Source organism: Pseudopipra pipra, chromosome 13 (assembly GCF_036250125.1).
Source record: "Pseudopipra pipra isolate bDixPip1 chromosome 13, bDixPip1.hap1, whole genome shotgun sequence".
NCBI lineage: Eukaryota > Metazoa > Chordata > Aves > Passeriformes > Pipridae > Pseudopipra > Pseudopipra pipra.
The window spans coordinates 2,203,415-2,226,668 of record NC_087561.1 but is presented as its reverse complement, the minus strand read 5'-3'; the positions used below and the strand labels follow the sequence as shown (position 1 = coordinate 2,226,668).

General features: G+C 48.3%; 1 protein-coding gene and 1 long non-coding RNA gene across 2 annotated transcripts in view; one reads left to right on the top strand and one right to left on the bottom strand.

The window, feature by feature from the left end:
• Nucleotides 1–128: 128 nt before the first annotated feature.
• LOC135421310 (uncharacterized) lies at nt 129–19,871 on the top strand. The gene is made up of 3 exons (XR_010433961.1): nt 129–345; nt 546–779; nt 6,014–19,871. It is a non-coding gene; the product is annotated as an uncharacterized LOC135421310 (long non-coding RNA).
• Nucleotides 18,347–23,254, bottom strand: part of GABRE (gamma-aminobutyric acid type A receptor subunit epsilon) — a 35,987-nt gene continuing 31,079 nt past the window's right edge. The window contains exons 8-9 of the mRNA XM_064669609.1: nt 22,781–22,983; nt 18,347–21,650 (exon numbers count right to left, since the gene is read on the bottom strand). Of these exons, the coding sequence (XP_064525679.1) occupies nt 21,357–21,650; nt 22,781–22,983 (497 nt within the window). The 3' untranslated portion in view covers nt 18,347–21,356. The remainder of the gene's footprint in view (nt 21,651–22,780; nt 22,984–23,254) is intronic.

Sequence of the window (23,254 nt, the reverse complement as noted above, 5' to 3'; positions counted from 1 at the left end):
GATCCCCACTGCAGATCCCCACATTTTCTTCCCCCTGCCCACACAGGATTAGCCAGCCCAGATATAATCTCTTCATCCCTTCTGAACTGCTGAGAAATCCTGTGCCAGCTGTTTTTCAGTTAAAAAAAAAAAAAAAAAAAAAAAAAAAAAGCAGCTCTTTGCTAATTCACAAAAACTTGGAGGGGGGTGAGGGGAATGTGGGGTGTGGAGAAACTAGGGAGAATAATTGGGCAATTCCCGACATCCTCGATGGCAGCTCTTAAGCAATTACGGGGACTCAGCAACACCCTTATCACAGCACGTTCTGGGAGATTAACCGGCTGCTCAGCTGGCAATTAGAGCCGGGTAAATGAGAAGCTGCCACTTAGCTTTGACTTTGTAGCGGCTGTTTTCCCTTCTCCAAGTCAGGCTCCAGGCACCGAAGGGAGGGGTGCGAGTATGTGTGGGGAGGATTAAGCGTGAGCTGCCTTTCCCGTGCTGGGAGAGAGGCTCGTGGACAGGGTGGCTGGAAGGGGATGAAAGCTGTGCTCTGTGTTCTTTTTCAGTGCCTCCCTGCTTTTTCTGTCAACCTGGAAAGCAAGGTCTGCTCCTGGTCCCGTGTTTCGTTCTGCTCTAACTTTCCCTCCGTCTTTGGAAAACTTTGCTTGCTGATGGCATCTGTGAAAGCCCCAGTGCTGTGTGTTTGCGTGCCGGCTTCATTTGCACAGAAAAAACGCTCAGCTGAGACACAGGTTTGACTTTCTGTCTGGGCCACGGACCTCCTGTGAGATTCTGCTCAGGTCAGTAGGGTGCACTTTGTGGTTTCTTTGCTCCTGAGGAGGCTTATGATATTCCTGCATCTCGTGCTGTGGTGCATCAGGGGACCTGAATGATGAAAAAATGATAAAAAGTCCTTTAGCCTCAGTTGCTTTGGTGACTGCTGGTGTATTGCTTTCAGTGTAGACATGCTGGTAGAGGGTGGAAAGCCCTCATCTCTGGCCTCCACAGAGCTCTGTGGGGTTTAGCACTGCACTAAAGCAGTACAGAGACTCTCGCCCTGCTCCTTTGGTGGGGTTGAGAGTCTCAAATAATGTCCATGTAGGGAAAATGCTGGAGTAAAGAGGCAAAGACAAGTTCCTGCTGGTCTGCTTCAGCCCTGGTTGCATCCCACAAGGATGCAGAGGCGTGGCACGGCCCGGGTTGATGAGCCTGTGCTGCCAGCACAGTGCCTTGCAGATGGAGCAGCCGCCCTGGTCCCACGAAACGGGTCCCCTGCTCATGGAGAAAACAACGTGTCCAGCTGCTTTTCCTTGGCTCCAAACCACCCCATGTAAAGGGCTCTGGCAGCTGCCAGCCATGGCTGGGTGCTGGCCCCCTGAACGCCCAGGACTCACGGTGGGTGCTAAGAGGTGCCTCTGTCCCGTGGGCTCAGCAGGAACCGCACACTTGGGAATTAGTTTTGGGTTTTTTTTTTCCTTGCTGATTTATCTTTTGAGTTTTCTAGGCCAGCTGTCCTCCTTTATTATCCTCACACTACCTATTTATCTCATCTGCCCCCTCTTCCTCCCGCTCCCCTCCCCCTGGTTGCCTGTCCATTGCTGAGCTCTTGCCCGCCAGCAAAAACAATCCACAGTGGTGGAGCGTGACAGATCCTGCTGGAGACACATCAGGCCCGACAGCCGGGGCCGAGTCAGCAAAGCTGGTCCCTCTTGCTGTCCCCCAGCATCCATCCCACGTGTGGGAGGGAACGTCCAAGGTGCCCCGTGACCGTGAGCACCTCGATCCCTTCTGCCCGAGCTGCTCCTGCTCTGCCAGGACAAACCCTGCCTGGAAGCTGCAGGGAGGAGGGCAGCTGCCATCTCCTCTACCTGTGTGGTGGGCTCAGCCCAGCTCCTTCCCTACCCCTCCTCTCACCCACACTCCCCCTGACAGCCCCAGGGTGGCAGATTGAGGGGCAGATGCAGGGTGGTGCTGGCCAAAGAGACACTCACAGGCTGCAGATCGTCCTCCCTGGAAGTCCTTGATTATGGTCTCTGGGCCTCCAGACGTGGCCTTGGTGGTGACAGTACAACCTGTTTGCACAAAACTTTAATAATAGAAAACTGCAGAATAGTAATATTCTGCAATTTTATCTTCTGTTCTGGGCATCATGTTTTCAGAGAGACCAGCTGGAGGGGTGAGATTGAGGGGATGAAATTGTTTGTCTGACCCAGAGCGGCTGTGGATCCAAGGCAGAGTCCAGGAGCTGATCATCTGGCCAACCAACCAACCAACCAACCAAAAAAAGAAAAAAAAAAATCAATCCCCTGTAGCTGCAGATGCTATAAACACAGCCTTTGCAGCACTCTGCTTTAACTTACCCCTTGCTTCTACTTTTGCTGACCTCCAGCCACCGTGCCCAGCCATGAACTGAACAGCAGGGCCCCTTGAGTCAGAGAAGGACAGTGGAAGTGGGTGTAGGGAACCCTGCACCAAAATATCCTGTGTTTAGTTCTGCTCTTATCCCACACACCAGCTCTATCCCACAGCAGAGCTCTCATCTGAAGTCAGAGATGCTGAACAGAAAGTCTGGTGCTTCAGAGATGTGCTTTCAGAGCCTAGAGAGGAGACTAACCCTTCGTTGCTCACAGCTGTAGGACACAGATGTGGCTCAGCCTGGCCCTTTCCAGACACATGTTGTGCCTGTGTTAGAGCTTCTGGGAAGCTTCAGGCTGGCACATGTATTGTCTGCCAAGAGAAACCTCAGCACATGGAGGATCTGATCCCAGGGAAGGGCCAGAGGGCTGACTCAGGTAAACCTTGTGCTTTACCAGCTGATTTACAAGCTCCAGCCCTCTGGGGCGAACCTCCAGATGTTCAGAACATCATCAACCCCTCTGGCAAGAGCAGCAGGAACGACATTGAGACTGAACTGAACTTTCCCAGTCACACAGACTCCTTCTTCGTCGTTCTGGCGCTGTCAAACTTTGTCAGGAACCTCCTGACAAGCTTTTGGGGGTAAAAGCAAGAAAAAGCAAGTAGTTAAATTTCTTTTAACTTCTGGAAGCAACAGGAAGGTGGCAGAGCCCTTGATGTCTTGTTCAGCTCAGCAGACAGAGCTGTTCCAAATGGCTCTGACTCAGCACAGCTGGAGCTCTGTATGAGCCACATCTGTGGTATTCAGTGGCCCCTTGATGGAGAGCATAAAGGGCTGTGTGCAGTGTCCCACCTGCCTGGAGTCTTAGAGGAGTAGATGAGGCTTAATCAGCATGAATCCCATTGGAAAAAAAAATAATCAACAAAGCTGTTTGGCAAAGACCTTGCCTGGTGGTGTGAAAATGCAGGTGCCTGCCTTGGATGGGCAGGGAGGGTGGGGGAACTCTTGAAGCATTTGGAGATACGAATTGTCCATCAGTAAAAGGACAGACAAAGCCAAAAAGATCTGAAGGGGAAGTTGACCTCATTCTGCTGTACTTAAATTTGCAGGGCTGCTGGAATTACAGATATGCTAACTGTGCTCCTGCCTCCCAAACTAGAATTGAATTTGGGGTCTGGAGGTTCCCCTGGGAAAGAGAGCTGGAGAGGGATTTTTGACAAAGAATGACCTTGAGGTGGAGTATAGATGTAGATTAGATATTAGGAAGGAATTTTTTACTGTCAGGGTGGGGAGGCCCTGGCACAGGTTGCCCAGAGAAGCTGTGGCTGCTCCATCCCTGGAAGTGTTCAAGGCCAGGCTGGATGGGCCTTGGAGCAACCTGGATTAATGAAAGGTGTCCCTGCCCATGGCAGGGGGGTTGGAGGTAGAGGAGCTTTATGGTCCCTTCCAACCCAAACCATTCAGTGGTTCTGTAAATCCTTAAGTTAAATGGTTCACTGTAACTGCAGTGAACCATTCCACTGGGCAAACTATCCAGTGCTCCTGTGGGATCTGCTTTTGTTTGGGATGCTAGACAGGAAAGGCAAAAGCTCAGGGGGAAAAAAGCCAATGAAAAGTGTCTCATGCAATACAGAAGGCAGGAGCTGGATCTTTGTGTTGATGGAGGAAGGTGCCTCCATCTGTGTTCTCAGGGCCTAGTTCCATCTCCAGAAAGGCTGAGTGCACCAAGGCAGACATCATTTTGCAGGCCCCTTGCACATGATGGGCTGGGGCAACTATTGTTTTTAGGACAGCCAAACTTTTGCAGAGAGAGATGGCAGATTTTATTTTAGCAAGGCACTGCAGAGGCTGTGGGTGACTGCACTGCATGATGCTATTGTGCTGGGCTCAGGGTTGGAAGGGGCTGGTAACCTTTTAGAAGGATTAGAGAGAACATGGAAAGGAAAACCCTGAGTTTGGATTAAAGATGTTTTAAAGTCTCTTGTATCAGCAAGCTCTTTTCTCTGGGAGAGATTAGGAGTGCAGCTTCTCTCGACTGTTCTGTTAATCTGGTCTCCATGGAAACAGGATGATGTTAGTGGTGACACACTCCCCTAAATGGCTTCTCAACAGCCGTGTTAAGGGGAGAGACTGGCTTTAGTTTGTCACCCAAATGTGGTTAGCTCGTCCCCAGTCAGTCCCTGACAGCTGCTGCCGGGGGATTTTTGGCTACTCGTTCTGTGCTGGTGGAACCTGCACCAGTGCCCCTGTGCTGCAGGAATTTTTGCTGAAGAGTTCACAGACTCCAGCCTTCACACCTCGCTCGACCAGCCCAGAAAAAGCCCGTACTTTCACACAATCCTGGTTTTAACTGGTGCTCCAAAACAGGACAGGCTGTGGCTGTTCTGCAAACGCCTCCCACCCTCCTGCACCCCCCAGGGTGACCGAGGTACCTCCTGATCATGAGACCAATATTCAGCGGGTCTCTGGGGTCTGCTGCAGTGACCACTCTTGGACTGATAGTGCCTGTGGGCAAGGCACTGAGCAAGAAGTCGGGAAACTTGCCTTGTCTTAAAGCAAATCCAGCCTTGCAACACCCAGCCAACAGTAAACACCGGGGCAGACCCCACACAGCTTTGCTCTGTGCCTGTCTGTACTGGGGACAGAAGAAATGCCTGTCCCAGGGATTTGCCTTGAAATGTCAACTGGAGGTGCTAATGTGGCCATCCAGGCTGAGGGTGAAGCAGTGGGTGGCTTGTAAACGTTCCCTGCATCTTTCTAAATCCCTTTTCATCCTGAGTCACACGCAGAAGAGCGTGGGTGAGTGCGAGTAGGCAGAGGGAGAGGGGTGGTAGGGCTGCATGAATTTGGATATGCACATCAGCTATCAAACACAGTGCAAAATTGCTGTGAAAGCAATGAAAAAAAGATAAATTTCATGTCACAGTCTTCAGATGATGAGCTACTGCTGTTACTGCTTTCTGTGTTAGCAGAGTTAAAGTGGGACTTGGTTGTTGAGATTAGCAAGGAGTCTTCTGCACCTCTTATCTCCTCTTCCTAACTCTTCTCTCTTTTTCTCCCCACTGCTCCACAGTTGCATTTCCCAGTGGATCTCAGCCAGTTGTGTGGGACTGCTGCTGCCTCTAGTCCTTTCAGATTAGTCATAGGTTGGCTAAAAAAAGTTGAGCTCAACCCCAAGTCAGACCTCAGAGATTTTCATCCCAGAAGCTCCAGAGAGATCCAAGCTTCCCTTGCAGAGCAGCTCCCTGACTTCCTGGGTCCATCTGGAATTGCACTGGAACAAGTGCTGGAGTGTTCCTGGTAAATCCCACTGCTTTTTCAGCCCCTGTGAAAGTTTTCACAGAAAGCATGTCTAGTCCAAACAGCCACTTCAGATTTAATGTGTGAGCAAAGACTTCAATAAATAACCAGCCACAGCAGCACAGTGTCACTGACACCAAGTAGCCTGTGAAAGAGGGGCCCAGCCCTGGTATGGCTGTGAGTGAGAGACAGGGCTCCGCACACCTGCCCAGGTGGACCTTTCCCAGCTAGAGAGAGCCCTGTGAAAGGGTCCTGCAGCCTTATGCACCATTTAGAGTCATTCTGTTCTGGAAAGCAGGCAGCAGCTCCTGTGTGGACTATACCAGTGGTTATAAATTGTGCCAGTTTATAAATAAGATGCTTTGCCTTGCCTGCCAGGTCCCAGTGACATCTACAAGGCAAGCTGTGATCTCCTTGGCCTGTGAATCATCGCTGATAATGGAGATCCTGCAGGCTGACCCCTGCTTTTGTCAGCTGTACAGCACCAGAGTTTGTGGATGCACCCAGAGAGAGCTCACTGGCACTGTGGCAAGAGAAATGATCTCTTCCTTCTGCAGCACAGCCCGGGTGGAATCACCTGGCAGGGATGCTCTTATGGACAGAACAAGGCGGTACAGTTCACCTTTGCTGTCCCTGAAAGGTACTCCTACCTTTTCCAGCCTTTTCCTTCCTCTTCCTTCAGGTTCATGCCTTCTCCTAGCACAACAGCCAGGCGAAGTCTGAGCTTCCTCCCTCGGAACTGGTCACTGTCTGACCCCTGTGTGATGGTCTTGACCAATAAGGGGAAAATTTTGGTTGATTTTTTGATCTCAACATCTACTTCTGCTTCTCCCTCTGGAGTATCAGCATTGTGACCTCCATCTCCTGCTCGATTCAGAACCCAGGTGAGCCTTGGCTTAATCTGAGCATCAGTGTCCTCTCTACTGTGGTAATAAGAGCATCGCCCTTTATCAAAGAGAAGATGGTATCAAAAACTGTGGGGTTTAGTAGTGGACATGGGTAATGAACATTGGAGGGTGAGAGCATTTGTTGGGAAGAGCACTCAGGTGATCCTGGAGCCGGTGAGGTGTCTTGGGTCCTCTGCCTGCCTCAGTTACATCCGTCTGGAGCAGCTGAGGGTGTGTTATTTCCTCGCTCTGCATCTCCCTTCCAGCCAGGATAACAACACCTTGTGGGGGTGAGAGTGGATGTTCATTGGCATTTGTCATCGACTCGACTGCAAGCACCCTGGGGAGCCCTATAAATAAGTGAGGGGATGTGATTCAGCAGCCATTGGAGGAGAAGCAGCTGCCACTATGTCCATTTCATGATCACTTCAAAAGCCTGAACTCTTTACTTGGTTTGTGTTCCTGCATTAAATTTGCAAGAGGCCCCTCCACAAGTGGAGCAGGGGAAGGCAGCCTGCTGTGCCTCTGGGAAGGATGGTGTGGAAGGAACCACTTTGGAAACGATGCAGCCCCTGAGACTGATTGCAGGATCCACCACTGCACCCTCGTTCCTTATTGATGTGCACCTGCAACACCTTGTGTTTCTTCTGTTTGCTGTGGTGGGTTTTCCTGATGTCTGTTATTGCTGGGCAGAGAGAGGCAGTAAAAGAAAATGTTTAGGTCAGGCTTGTGGAGAAGCAGCCAGGTGTCTGGATGTGTTATCAAGGTAGCAGATGCTTTTGCATCCACAAACTTGGTGATGAGACTAATGTGAGACTGAGAGATCTGAGCAAAAAGCACAACTGTGTACACCTCGAGGCTCTGAGCAGCAAAACTGCAGCTTGGATTTAGGTTTAGATTGCCAAGTTCAGCTTTGCTCATTTAATTCACCCAGTGCTTTGGGACATTATTGACAGTCATGCTTTTGTAAGGCTGTGTGGGCTTGCATCTGCTGAGACCTGCTGAAGTGAAGGTCCTTTTCTGTGTGCACATTGAGGGAAAAAGTGTCTGTGTGTGTAGGAACTTCTGTCTGTTCTTTGTAACATTTGTGTGGTCTGTCCTCTGCTAAAATAACCTTAGTGAAGGCCTTGGCTTTGTCTCTGTTTGGGAGGAGGGATGTCTGTCTGTCCCTTGTGAAGGGTGTAAATGCCCCCACAGTTGGATGGAGTAAAGGGTGCTGAGCAGTTCACCCCCATTGATGAAAGTGGGAAGATGTTTTGTGGGAAGGGGAATCAGCCCTTCTGCTTTCGAGTCAACAAATCACAAAAAAAAAAAACAGGTAAAAAGAGGAGGAGAAAAAGACAGAATGATGTATTTTTGTGCACTCTCCCTTTCCTTCTTCATTCCTTTGAGCCATTTTTAACCCAAGCTAATTCAGCTGGAAATATTAATAACCCTATAAGGACGCTACCTCCTTGTAATGAAGTGTAAAGGTCACTTCTGCTCAAATCACACAACTCTTTCATTTTGTTCTCTGCTAGGAACAGCTCCTCTCTTTAATTATTCAGTTTGCTTTTATATTGCAGTTGCTGGTCTCTTGTCTCTGATCTCTGACACTTCCCCCATTACACAAGACCCCAGGAGGCTGGGCAGTGTGGCCTGATGGGTCACAGAGGGGACCTGGATGTTGTGAGCAGCAGTCAGGATTTGCCTAGGGGATGAAGGAGAGGCTGGATGTGGAGAAGAAGAGTTGATTCTTGGGTTTCAGAGTTATTTCTTTGATGGTGTGAGTCTGCTGGTGTTTCTGCAGGGTGTGGGCATTGGAAAATATGTTAATTTTTTTGTTAAATCCCTATGCATGAGGTGCCACTTGATGTGATGGAAAGAAGTGGGGCTGGAGGGGACCTTTCCTCTGGGATGGGTGGATGGAGGTGGGAGGCTGTGGCATGGGAAGTGAACTCTGTTGAGACACCCTCAGATGAAGCAAAACCTCTCACATCAGATCAAGGTCCTCAGTCCTCAGGTGTCTCTTGGCCCATGGTGTCCAGAGCCAGGGAGAACAGAGGGAGAAAACCCAGCTGCATGCTGTGAATGTGAGCACTCCTGGAACAGGCTGTGGGACTCACCAGCACAAAAAAGGGGGATGAATTTAGGGAAAGCCATTCTCTAGGGATCAGTCTGGAGTCACATGCAAGTTCTTCCTGGAGAGATGCCCAAGAGAGGGCTGGGGAACAGGGCTAGCAGGAGCACCCATAGATCCCCATTGCCCCCAGAGAGGCTTTGGTTTAGCAGGTCCCTTCCCACTCCATGCTGGCACCCAGAGTGTCTTCCCGGGAAAACTGCAGCATCCAAACCACCTGCTCCCTGCTACTGTCCCATGTGAGAGCAGCCCCCCTTGCCCTCCACCCCGGGCCCTTGTTCATGTGTCTGGAGGGTGGGGGGCCCTGGCTGGGGTGATCATTTCTCCCTGCTAGGACCACCAGCCTTTGCTTTCCCAAGGGTGCAGTGGGGACTCCCAGAGCACGGGCAGGGAGTCAAGGGACTGCACAGGAGTCTGTGAGGTCCTGTTGGATCTCCAGGGGAGGGAAGGGGATATTTTCTGTTGGAGCAAACACAGAGAAGACTGTGAAGATGATGAGAGGGCTGGAGCACCTGTCCTGAGGCTGAGAGAGTTGGGATTGTTCAGCCTGGAGAAGAAAATGCTGCAGGGAGATCTTAGAGCCCCTTTCAGTACCTAAAGAGCTGGAGAGGGACTTTGGACAAGGACATTTACAAATGGGACAAGGGGTAAAGGCTTTGAACTGACAGAAAGCAGGTTTAGATCAGACCTTAGGAAGAAATTCTCCCCTGGAATGGGGGAGGCCCTGGAACAGGTTGCCCAGAGAAGCTGTGGCTGCTCCATCCCTGGAAGTGTCCAAGGCCAGGCTGGATGGGATTTGAGCAACCTGGGATAGTGGAAGGTGTTCCTGCCCATGGCAGTGGGGTTGGACTAGATGATCTTTAAGGTCCCTTCCAACCCAAATCATTCTGTGATTATATGATTTCAGTGGCTGAGATGATTATAGCACTAATTATTACTGTAGCATCCTAAACAATTAATAACCATAATTAATTGTATGGACCCAAGAGAGCAGAAACAACTTTTGTGGTGGCTGTAACCCCTCCCTCCCTCGAGCACTGCTCACTCCAGAACCTCTCTGCAGTGTTTTATCTCCCTGAATGTTTAAATGACTTGAGCAATTTGGGGTTTCCTCTGTTTCCCCATGGGACTCCTCATTCTCTGTTCTAATTATAACACCACAGCAGCTGTTAATGCCCACAAACAAACACGGGTCCTCTGTAGCTGGAATGAGTTAAGGTTTATATAATCATGTGAAGATTTGAGAGCTGGAAAGCCTTTCACTGTGCACTGCATTAATCATTTAAAAGGAGCCTGACTGATGATTTTTGCATGTGTGTGTGGTTGTTTTCTTTTTCCCCCACTCCCTGTGGAGTCCAGCTGTTGCTGGCTATACTTGGTGCACTCAGCACCAGCCAAGCCATTGCCAAAGCCAAAATCATTTCCCAAAAGTCATGTTCATATTCATCTGGTGGTGCACTCAGGCATGCCATGGGCTGTGCTGGTGGCAAAGAAGCATAACCAGGACCTCTGATGAGGATGTGTGGAAGTTTTACTTGTTAAAGGTAAGACATTTTTTGTGGCAAACCCAGGTTGCTCTGGAGTGTCTCCTGCAGCTCCTGGGAGGTGTTGTTGGGGTATAAGAAGTCTTACACTGAAAGGACAGAACTGACAGGGTAATTTCCAAATTATAGGTGAGGCAGCTGAGGCACAGGGACACAAAGCAACACTGGCACAGACATGGGGAAGTCTAATCACAAGCATAGCACTGACCAACTCTTTGGCCAAGAATGGAGATGTCCTGTTCTAAGCTGTGCTAGTGCCAGAGGTTTGCCCTCTCATTACCCCTTTTGGGTGTGCTGTGGGAGCAGTGGCATCATGGTTAAGTCAAGCTCCCAACTTGAATTTTGAATCTATTTTTTTCTGGGCTTCAACAGCAGCCATCCTTCATACAACCAGCAGCAGAAGAAAGCTGTTGTCCATAGCATGAGTTGTGTACCAGCATCATCCCTCACTCCTTTCCCTTCTCTGGCTGCTCCAGCAGACCATTAACAGCACTGCAATATGCAGGAGCACAGACCAGACTGGGGCACAGTTTGCTCTGTGTGCAGCTACAAATGTAGCTCTGTTCCAGCTGACAGGCTTATACGACCTCATATCTATAAAACCTGATCTTAAACATGCACCAGTCATTCGTTTTAAAACCCCGCATGGACATAAAACCCAGAGTTCAAAAGCTGCAACTTTTCAGTGACAGGGGAGGGGAAAAAATAGCTGTGAGTTTTTAGGTTAAAATCCAGAAACGCTGGACTGTGGTTTTGCAGATGCGATTTCCATGCTGCCACCATCAGCGGCAGGTGGAGTTCGACACCTCTGCTGCCACCATCCTCCTTCCAAGCCTCTAAGCATGGCTCAGGGTAATGAGATTTAAGGATATGAAATGTCCTGGAAGAGCTAAGGAAAGATAATCAGGGCTAGTGTGCTGACAAGGGGGGAAGAGGCTGAAAGGGGGGAGGCTGTGGACTGGGTGGCTGCAATTCCACTTCCCTGAGCCAACATTAAGGCAAATCCGGTCTTCTGGCTGCAGATGTGGAGTGTTTCAATAATGAAAATATTTGAATTAGAAAGAGAAGCTGAGAAGACAAGGGGACTTGCTCAGGCCTATAGATAGCAATGCTCTGGGTAATTCATGTCCTAGACCTGTTTGTTTGAAAGCATCTCTGAAAGATATTGGCAGGTATTCCAAAGGTAGCTGCGTGTGCAGGTGCCTTCTGTCCCCAGCCAAAGGCATTGCAATTAAGGAAACAAATGTCAGCTTTTCTCCTGGCCTTTCTTAATCCCCCAGCTGTCTGGTGCAGTGCTGTCCTGCTCTTTGGTGGATGTCTGTGCTGCAGGGGGACAGCCCTCACCTGGGGGGAAGCACTAAGCTCTGGCATGCAGGGGCTGGCTTAGCTGTCTGTAACCCGGGGGAACAGATGGCACTGCCTGACAAAGGCAGACTGTCCCCCCACCCCCCTTCCCTGCTCCTTTCTTCTGCAAATTGAGGGCCTTAAAAAGGATTGATGGGGCCAACAACAACCTCATCTGGGCAGACTTTTGGGGGGATTAATGCCTGGTTGCTGGGGAAAGGTTTAATGGTCCAAAGAGATCAACAGCCTCAAGCCAGTTTATTAATCAGCTGGGGCTAAGGCCATTATCGCTTAAAGGCTCAGCCTGGGGGGGCACAGGAGGCAAGGGGTGACAGTGATCCATCTCTGCAGAGAACCAAACCAGAGCAAGTGAGGAGATCCCTGGAATCCAGCACACAAACTCACTGATCTCTCAGGGACTAAGATTTAGGAAGGAAATGCAAAGGGAAAAGGGAGCGATGGGCTTGTTTCATCTGCATCTGATACATCACAACCCCTCTCACTCCCTCCCGGCTGCAGCAGCTCCCAAACAAGCCCAGGGGCTTCCAGCCAGCTTTGTGCCTAGCAGTGGCTACTAGACATCACCAAACCCTGTGCTGTGGCCTGGACAGTTGGGGACTACTCTTGGGAGAGGAGATTTATTTCTAACACCTTGTTCAGAGATCAGGTTTCTGCCCTGGAGCATGAAAACGGAGGTTCTTATTATTTTTATCACAGCAAGTCAAAGCACAGAAGCTATTCTTATTCATATAAGTGTCTAATCCTCCTCTGATTCCTTCTGAGCTGTTGCATTTGCTTTCATTACTTTTCCCAGTTTTGGCTAAAATAAATTTTGCAGTATAATAATCTGCCCTTACAACGAGCAGTCCCTGAGAGGAGGAGAGGAGGCACAGAGCAGGTCCTGCTATGGACCCTCTCCCACCTCAGGGCCCAGGAAAAGCTTGGCTGTGTCCTGGCTGCCCTGGAGAAGTTGGAGGCTGTTTGTATGGACGAAGGGGTTGATGCTGTTTTTGGACTACCTAACACGGGGTCTCAGTGACTCAGTTTAGTCATTAACTCTCCAATCCAGACCCTTCAGGGGCCATCTATAGCAGGATGTCTGAATGCAGCAGAGGTACAAGGTCATCTCCTGGGGCCCTGTGTGGGTGAGCAGTAGGATTGCAGGGAAGGAGACCTGCTCCCAGCTACAGGAGGTCTCTGGAGAAAGTTTCAACTGCATCCATTGCAGATGAAAATTGTTGGGTAGGAGCCACTGACTTATTCTGGCCAGGCTTGGGTCTGGGAAATATTACAGCGAGCTGGTAGGGGTGGCTTGGGGTCAGGAGGCTTTTTAATTGCTTGAAAGCAAGGTCCCTGTGCTTTATCCTCATAGTCTGTTTTAAGTTGCCAACAAAGAGTCTGATCTTCTGAGGAGAGTTCTGGCTTTGCTCTAGAATCTGATCACAGAGAGAAATTGTTTCTGTTCCAACACAGTTCTAGGTGGCCGAAAACCTATTTTATTTTTGGATTTTTTTTTCCCCCCATCCAAAGTCACGAACTTTGATGTGAGAGCAGGTGACTTACCTGCATTCACCTGCCTCTCTGAGCAAAACTTCTAAACTCATACTCTGCTTTTCTTCTTTCTTCCTGTAAGTGCATGCCTCAGCCAAATGCATTTCTGCTCCCTTGGGACCCTAGTTCCTGGACAGCCTGGACCTCTGGCTGTCCGAAATGGTAAAAGCCAGCAGGCCCCATACACTCCAACAAACAAACCTCTCTGCTCCTCACTTGGTGTTTTCAAGAGTCCCAGAGACAATCTCTCCCCTGGAGAGGAGCTGGGACAGTCAGCAGGTGAAAGCTGTTGCTGCAGGAGGCAGTTGGTGTCAAAAAGAGTGTGTTTGTGTTTGTGTGTGTGTGGCTTAGGGAACAAACAGGGTGAGCAACCTCCTGTGTCTTTGGATGGTTTCTGCACATCACTTAACATAGATTTCCTGTTTGCAAGGGCAGTAGCCTTGATTTAATAAATCAGAGAGCAGAAAGAAGGCAGCAGACAGCAGGGACAGGCTGAGTTCACGGAGTTCTCTTTCTGGAGTTCCATGCCTGGACCTCACTGCTTCTTATCCATCTTTTCACGGGTGGGATGGCCTGTGTAGACTCAATATTATGTACTTTTGGATCCCAATGGTTCCAAACTATATGTTTCTATTGCTTTAGCAAATGCAGGATGGGGATCAATGTGTAGCATGCTGTGAGCTGTGATTCTGTAAGATCAGTTAAAACTTGGTTATGCATCTTTGTAGCACGTAGGAGAACTTTATGCCACTGGTTCAGCTGCAGAGGTGACAGTTCTTGGTGGTCTTGCTTTTTATGGCTATAGAGATTCATGCTACTGAGTCCAATAATGATGTTGGCAAGTCCACACATGGACCTACCACTGGAATTAATCAACATAAAATGTGCTGAAGGCCAAGGACTGTAATAACTGGGGGAGCTGTAGGAGCCAACAAGTAATTCCTTTACATGAGCCTGAAGTTTTTGTGCAGCAAATGGAAGTGAAAGAGTTTCCTCAGATTAGGTATGCTGGTCCTACTTGGATCTCCCCTTAAACTAAATTCAGAGGTTTCCTGGGAGATGAAGAACACAGTGAGAAAACCACATTAAAAATATGCTGAACTATGTTTCAACTTGCCAAGTTTCCCCCTAATATATACATATATACTGGTACTGAATTTAAATTCAGGTCCTAAACACTGTAGAAATGTTGGCTACCTATAGTCCACATGGAATGCTGACCCTATAACCCCTAAACCCAGCAACATTTATTAATGGCTTAACTGGAGTCTCTGTAGCAAACATTTCAGTCTCTTCAGCCAGGGAGAAGTGGGTTACTTTGTGAATATCAATGCAGATCAAATAAAACTTATCTCAAGGACAAATGTATTTGTTCTGAAAATTTGGCCAAAGAAATCAGAAATGGTTCTTTAAAATGTATCAGCCTACAGCAAGTTTTAATCTTTTTTTTTTTTTTTCTTTTGAGCAGCAAAAGTTGGTGATCAAGCCATAATTTGAAATATATGGTAGGATACAGCAAAATCAGTGCCATTGAAAATGCCTTGTAGCTGGGACAGGTGGATCTGAAGGTTTGACAAAAACATGCTCTCTGTTCTACAGACATGAGACAATTTTTCTTTCATTTGATTCATTTTCTTTCATTATGTAGCCACCCTGGATTATTTTTCAACAACCAACTGCTCTTGTGTTCTCTTTGACGAATCCCCTTGTTTGGTTTATTTTGTTTGGTTGTTGGTTTGGTGTTCTTTTTTTTGGGAGGGCGGGGCAGGAGGATCTTATTGGGAATGATGGTGGGTCTTTTGGGAAAGGACAGCTGTTTCATTTCATGCATTTGGCATATCTGGGCCATCAATCTCAGAAGAGCATGTACCAGGTGCTCAAAGTAGAGAGATACAAAGATGCCATTGCTGTTTTCTTCTGGCCATGTTTAAAAATCCTCTTTTCTCCCCTGGAATGAAGTGATTTGTGCCTGCAGCAGGAATAGGTACCTTCTGGTTCCAGGCCTCCTGGAACAGTCCCGGGGCTATCAGCAATGCTGCAAAGGGAGAGGGGAAGGAGGGAAGAGGATGACTCACAAGAAGTTTCCCTGTCTGTTATGATTTTGCTTTGTAGCTTTGTGTTCTCTGGATGATTTAGGGAGAGACGCTTTTCCCTAATCTCTAATTTGCTGCCAGATGAATATATTGAGTAGCAGAATATTGAGAAATCTTGGGAAACTAATGAGAAATGCCTGAATGAGCTCAGTGTGTTTCTCCACTCAGCTGTTAGGCTTTAATACCCCGGTGGTGTTGGGCAGAGATGGTTCCACAGGAGTTGTGTGGTTCCTTTTGCTTTTTGTGCCAAAATAAAGGTTTTAAATTAAAGAATGGTAGATTCAGGTAGAAGCCCTATCCCTGGAAACCTCCAAGGTCAGTTTGGACTGGCCTTTGAGCAACCTGATTTAGTTGAAGATGTCCCTGTTCATTGCAGGAGGACTGGAGTAGATGGGCTTTAAAGGTCCCCTCCAACCCAAACTATTCTTCAATTCTATGATTCCACCTGCTTGGCCAAAGCACCAACATATGCACTTACAGAGATTCAGTCACCTAGCATTGTACATGTTATTTTGAGGTGTGATATTTCTAGCTTACTGAATTCTTACTGCAGCTTTTTCTTCTCACACGTTGTCTTGACTTATTTCCCTGAGCTCTGGGTCTCTGTTGGATGCTGTGAGGGGCTGACTGGAGCTCTGTGATAGAAGGGTTGGTTGGTGAAGGACATTTCCTGGAGAGGAGTAATAGAATATTCTCATGGCAAGGACCACAGCAGGTACTTACCACCTTCAAGGTGCTGACTGTAAACTCTTGGGTAGGGATTTCTGTTTTTCTGCCCTGGTGAGTTTCTGCTGCTGTATATATATATTCTTTGAGGCTACTGGGAGTTTCTGGGGCTAAAATGGGAGAAGAGTATAGGCCCATCTGTATTTCAGATCTGCCTGCACCTGGTCCAGCTGTCCATATGGCAAAAGACTTTTTCCTTTGTGATGGGCACAGCTGAGAGCGTGGCTGCCAGCAGTCCTGAGCTTTGTGATCTTGAAAACCAGGTTGCCATATGTCTTTGATCAGACCTAATGTGCTTCTCCAGGAAAAGTGATGTACACAAGGAAACTAGTACTCCAGTCCCAGATGGGAAGCTGTGCCTTCAGCTCAGCTCTGATTCAGGTAGTGTTTTACCCTGCGGAGATGAAAACACCAAGAGAAGCAGAATAATGTGAGGGAGACATCTGTGTTGCACCATATATTTGGAAAGGGGAGGTGTCAGGTTGCCTTAGGAGGTTTGTCAGAGTCAGTAACACTTGAGAGATGCAGATCAGCCCAATGGCAGCCTGGCAATGACTCAACCTTTCCCTACAGCCTGTTTTACCTATGGGTGTGATAAAAAGCTGCTGCAAAGATGGGTTTCACTGTTATGGACTTTCCTTGGACCTTTCATGCAGCAAACTGATGAAGGGCAGGAAGCTTATGGCAACAGAATAAAAGTCATATCCTAGAAGGTGGGAAAAATCCCTGCCTTGTTTTTCCATGGAGTCTGTGTCTGACACCCATGGCTGCCCTCTCCTGTCCACAGTGTTTGCTTCCTCTTGGACCTCTACAGGCATGTTATGGCACATATGTCATCCAAAAACCTCACCTGGGGGCACCCAGCATAGTCCCTGTGGATTTCAGACCACGTGGAACTTGTGTTGATAAGATGGGTCAGTGCCTTCAGCCCTGCTCCTGTACAGCTGGCTGGTGCATCTTGGACCTGCCAGCCACGTGAGTCCAGCAAAGGGTGGTCTGGCCACAGGAGAAGTCCTGCAGTGCCATTCAGCAGATGACCAGGTGGCTCTGCCATCTGATTTCAAAGTTGTCTGCCTTGACATGTGGTGTCCCGTGCCTTGTTTCAGGAAGCAGTCAAGAGGCCTGAGCTCTCTCAGATAAATGGCTCAGCTTAGAGCACTGTGGCTTCATGTTCCTGAAGCTGCTAATCCTAATTAACAGCTTTTCTGAGTCCCTTTTATACCACTCTAGCAGCCCAAGTGGGCTGTAAAGTGAATAGAAATGACCCCATGGAGAGCTCTCTCTGGAGATGTTGCTATGCCGACCTGTTTACAGCAGCTATTAAGGCTCCGGTCGATCTCTTCCATCCTGTGTTGTTGTTTTTGTCATATGGCCTCAGGTGGTGCCAGAGGTGTAGTTGGAACAGATAGGGCCTGGACTCTGTTATTTACTTTTCTGGAAGATGTGGGGAGAGGGGAAAAAACAAGGATAGAGGGGTAAAATCATGCCAGGCAGCAACGTGGAGGATCAACAACAGCAACAATAAAAAAACCCCAACCACCTGAGACTCCCCTGACAGAAAACTGAGTCAATGTGCTTTTGCCCAATCCTTAAAAAAAAAATCCAGAAAATAAAAAATCCATTTTTTTCCCCCAAACACACTTTGTTGAAGGTCTGCAGGCAATAGGGTGTTTCCCTCGGGTACCTGGGTTTCTTCACCCAGTCCGGTGGGAACACTGGACAGGAGTGTTTATGTGCCCTGGAGTGCACAGCTTGAAAACATTTTTGGCCACACTCATCCTCCTTAAATTCAATCTCCCCAGGGCCTATAAATCTGAGGCATTAAGGGGAAGACAAATTATAATGTACGTATTTTAGGAATATAAAAAGTAACGACTTAATATAACTTTCTCTTCTCTCCCTCCCTCACCTCCCCATCCTTTACCGCCTCATGTTTTTAACATTTTGGAATCTGCCAAAGCTTGGGGGGATACATGGTGTGCCAGAGAGAGGCAAGAGGTGCTTCCTTTGTGGGCTGGTGTGATCTGTGCTTGCCGGGCACCTCTCCCCAAGCCAGGGGTCTCTATCCCAGGGCACTCAGGCCCATGTTTTTGGGCAGTGTCCCCTGGAGTGAACCAGTGAAAAGGCAAGAGCTGTCCTGGGCTGAAAGACACTGTGGGTACCATAACCCACTTCAGCAGGATGGCAGAAAGTACAGCATGCAGGGAAAGGCAGGTGGTTTATGCCAGTCTAGGAGGGGCCAGTGGGGTCAATTCCCACTGCCATGCTGAGCAGGCAGCACATGGCTACTGGATGTCTCTGTGTGCTGGATTCCCTCCTGATAGCAGGGAACCTTTTTTTCAGGAAACTGGAGCTTTGCACAGTAATTCCAAAAAATGGCAGATTTTTCTTTTTGGCTTTTCGTAGCTTTCCTTTTTTTGAGATACTATAGAAACTTCAGAACATGATTGGATTTGTTCATGCCTTTATTTATTGCGCTATTTATGATGGGCACAGATTTCCCTAAGCCAAGAAGCCCCCTCCCTCCTCCTTCCCCAGCCTTAGTAATCAGCTCCCTTGTGCTGCAGCCCACGCTAGGCTATTTTCCTCTGTCAGATCCTCCATCATTGGTTAAATTACCTAGGTGTGTGTTGGCTTTATCTTTTTTTTGTGAAATCTTACAATCTTTCAAGTCTTCTTTGTCCGAGTCCCTGTCATCCTCTTAGGTTTCTTGCACACCCTGTTTCTCTCCTGGCTGATTCTGTTAAAGGTCTAATTTCAACAAGTTGCTGCTCTCAGGGTTGAAGCCTGTACTCCAGTGATAATCACCTGTGTCCATCAAGGCTCCCCAGAGCTTTGAAGTTACAGCAAATTGTAGATGTTTGGACTCCTTTGCACTTGGCTGTTAAATTTTCCCTTCCACCCTCCCTTTCTCAGATGCTTCCACGTTTCGCTGCCTGTGTTCACTGCAGCCCACATTGCCAGCACACCTTTCGAGCCACCATCCTGTTAATGAGCATACTTGGCCCGGGCCCTGGTTTGCCACGGGGTGTCCCCTCCCACGCACACCCCAACAGCTGCCTTCCGCAGCGCGGGGACAGGCTTCGCTCAGAGCCTGCGCTCGGAGCCCGTCCTGCGAGCCAGTTTTAATCTAGGATGCTCTTTCCTTTTGGCTCCCGACAGGGATCACAGGACCCTGTTTAATCCAGCTCCCCGTTGGTGTAGGGCTGAGTCATAGGAGGTTTTTCTGTTGCTACATCTAATAACGCTTTGCTATCGGGAGCAGAACATCCACCCGCCCGGCTGGGAGTCGGCACTGTCACCCGGCAGCTCCCCTTGTCTGGAAGTTGTTTTGATTCTTTTCTTAGACTTCTCCCTCTCTGTGTCTGTCTCTCTAAAACATTAATTTCCTCTAATTAGAGCCTCCTTAACAATTCTTTTTCCCCCCCCCTCTCCTCAGTTAATTTCCTCTAATTAGAACCTCCTTAATAATTCTTTTGCTAAATCAATTTCCTCAGTTAGAACCGCCCGCCATAATTTCTTTCCATCCTTTCAAAAGCTGTCGGAGCAGCTAAGCAAATTATGCTTCTGAGTAACCTTTATCTCTTACTTGGTATTTTAAAAGAAGAACTGTAACAGGTTAGACAGGCACAATTTCCCCTTTCAGAGCTCTGCTGGTCTGACCCCATTAGGTTATACTTAGCTGACTGTTGTACTATTGTATACTTAATAAGATGCTCTAGCTGCTCCTCTGGAACCAAGGTAAGGCTGTATTTATGAATGAATTAAACATGACACTTCATTATTCAGATCAGATTTAACAGTGTCAAAATCCGTCTTTAAACCAGATCAAATTGCTCTCCAAGAATATGTAAAACCTCCTGCCTCTGTTAGCTGTCCTGTGAGCCAGCCTTTCCTAACTTTTTCTCTGCAGCCATGCTGGCTTTCTTCTCATGACAAGTCTTTTAAGTACTAGTTTTTTTCTAAAACATGCTGTTTTTAAAAAAAGGTCTTCTTTGTTTCTAACTGACACAGTAAGTAACTATTAATGGCCCATTGTTTTTCACAGTCATGGTGGGGGCTACATCAGCAGTTGGTATAAATGGGGAGGCAGCCAGTTTATATATTATGGACCTTGGGCCTGAGTTTCCTCTTCTATACTACGCAGTTTCTTCCCAGTTGAAACTGCATTATGGATTTCTCTATCCCTTTGAGATGGATCAGAAGGAACCATCTCAATATGTCTGACCTTGAAATCTATCAGGGACAACTCACTCCCTTTCTTGATTTGGGGAGGAAAAGGGCCAAGTATCGATGGCAACTGGGAGGAGTCATACAGGCTTAGTGAAGGCTGTCATTTTATGTAATTATAAAAAAAAAAAGAAATAATTAAAGGAACGCATCTGAGCTGCAGGAATGCTCTCTTCCCACCACCGGTGGGTGCAGCAGACCTGATAGTTTCAACAAGTGTTGCTGTGCAGGAAAGCACTGCCCTTCTGTGCTGCATGGCACAGGAGAGCCCAGCTCACGTGAGACAGGCCTAAGAAAACCTCATATCAGGCTCAGGAGACTTCTGGCCTTTGTAGCACAAGGACTTTCACCCTCTTTTGGTGATGCCCAACGTGAGCTGCAGAGCCCGCTCCAAATCCCGATCACAAAGCAAAGAATGTCACTGTGGGCCCTGAAGAGGCTGCTCCAGGGAGGCAGACGGGCCCTGCAAACTTGTGAAGTGCTTTTTGCCACCATCTGACGAGAATCAGCAACGCCTCCGTGGGTGGATGTCTCGGGTGCCACTTGGCACAACAAGCGGAGCGATCCATGAGGAATGCTTCCTAGATGTTCTGCAGGGAGCTGGTGGAGGCTTGCAGCTGCTTCATCCTTGTCAGTGCCACTGTCAGATGTCTGGGCAGGTTCAAAACATTTTAGCCAAGCCCAGCTACTGTGAGAAGCTGTACTGCTGCCCTTTTCCACACCATTTCCTTCTGACCTTTCCAAGCTTCTAGCACCCACAAAGTCTGTTCTGGTGGAAGTGGTGCAGAAGCTATAAGATCTCCTTTATTTCCTTTGCAGTCTTAACAACTATGCAGAAAACTCCATTTGCCCTCATTTCCCGTGGAATTTTGGAGTAGGATTGGATGGAAAAGTGAAATGCATTAAGGTTTTTTTTTTTTGACAAAATCCCTAATGCTTGAGATGGGAATAGGATGTTTTTGGGCAATCTTACAAGGAGTACAGTGCTGGTGGTGTTGGAGATGAGGCTGTTTGGGAAGGGTAGATTCTCTAAAAAGATATGTTAGAAGGCTAAAAAAAAGCTGTTTGGTTCTTCTCAGAAGAGATGAGAGAGCAGGAAGAGGGAATCACCAGGTTGGATTGTTCCGACTGACAGCTGACTACAACAGAAGAGATGCTGTTCTCTATGCTCCTTGAGAAGCCCACCTTGCTGGTCTCCAGTCCATTCCAGCAGAGGACAAAGAAGGGCTAGAGATAGAGATAGGCAATCCAGTAGACAATGTTGAAGAGCAGGAAGGCAGTGGGGAAGAAGACGCGAGAGTAGGAGTCCAGGCGGGAGATGTGGATGCGGACCCTCCCCTCCCGCCACATCCCTGTCTGACAGTCCTCAATGCAGCAGAAGAACCTCTCACACTCCTTTCCTTCCAAGCATGGCGAGCCAGGATCATCATCGTCATCCTCCTCTATCTCTGGGGGCCAGTGCATGATGTGGTTGATGTTGATGGTGGTGAAGGTTGGCATCACCTGTGCACCGGCAGGTGGCTGTAATGGGGAGAGGGAGGCAGATTAAAGGGAAGGAAAAGGCAAGAAGTGATCTAGACACCAAACCCCACCCAACTGGCAATAGATGAGTGCATAGCATAGGTGAAGTTCAGTGGAGAGGGATGACTGATCATCCTTCATCTCTGCACCTGGTTGTAAACCACCACACTGGCACGGTGTGGGAATTGGCAGCTCCCTGCATGGCTGTGAGTGTCCTCCCTGGCATCCCAGAGCCAAAGTCAGCAAAGATCTAATTGCTCTGATTCCCAGTCTCTGCCACTAATCGTCAGTGCAGAAACAGGACCTGTCTGATTTCAGCTGTGCAGCCTCTTCCCTCATTCCCCTGAGCTCAGCTATTTCTGAAGGCACAGCACACAGTCCAAATGTGTCTCCTGGTTGCTGGCAGGTACTGGAGGAAAGCTGAGGAAAGGCTATGTGTGACTCATAACTTCTTGGCCCAGGAGAAGGCATATCATCAGCCTCATGGAAGAGCTCTATCCACCCTGGGATATGAGGGATATGCTGGGAAATGAGCCTGGCACAGAAGAGATCTGTCTTTTTTCTTTCATTTCTCTCCCAGTTCAGAGGCCTGTTTCAGCTGATGTGTCAGAAGTACCTGACATGAGCTTGGGCAGATCTTGTGATGGATGATGAGAATGATGACCACCCTGTGTTCCTTCTCCCCACATTCAGCAGGTCTTGTGATGGACAGACCACAAAAGAAGACAGGTTTCTGCATCTCTGCAACCTAAGATACCTCTGTGATCCACAGAGGTCAAACTGATACAGGTGGAAGAAGGTCTTAAAGTGAACATTTACATTTGGTCATGTGAGTGTAAACTAAATTAAACTACAAACTGTATTGATAAGCTCTCTATCAGTTTTGAAGAGAGCACAGGGTGCCTGGGTCTGACAGAGGCTTCTTTTTTTTTATTTCAGCTGCTTTTTCTGGTTGTGTCCCACCTTCCAGGTGCTGAGACCCAGCACACAGAGTGGTCAGAAGCCTTTATGAATGAATATGGGTCAGGCACTAAACTCCATCAGCGATTTCCAATGCAGGCTCAGGAGGGGTATTTCTAAATAGCTCGGGTTTCCAGCAGCATCCACCTCTGCTGGCCCCTTTGACCTACCAGCCTGGCTTTCCTGTTGTTGTGCTCCAGTGGTTTCTTGTTCCCCACCAGGTAGTTGAGTGTGGCATACTCCATGAGAGCTGCGAACACGAAGATGAAGCACACGGAGACAAAGAGGTCCATGGCTGTGATGTAGGAAACACGGGGCAGGTGCTTGCGGGAGATGGTGCTCAGGGTGGTCATCGTGAGCACAGTCGTGATTCCTGAGAGCAAAAAGAGTGGTTTAAGTAACGATGAGGAGCACTTCTGCCTTCCAAATGCATCCAGCCCCCAGAACACCCCCATTTCCTCTCTGCTCTGGAACAGAAATTCCTCTGGCTGTGTGGTCCCATTTTTGCTCTGCTCAGCCAGACTCTGGTCTGGAGATGTCCTCTGACAACGCTCTCTGAAAGAGAAATGTCACACAGGCCATCAGTGAGAACTGGTAAAGGAGTGGGGAACTTAGATTCTACTTAAGCTTAAATCTACTCAAGA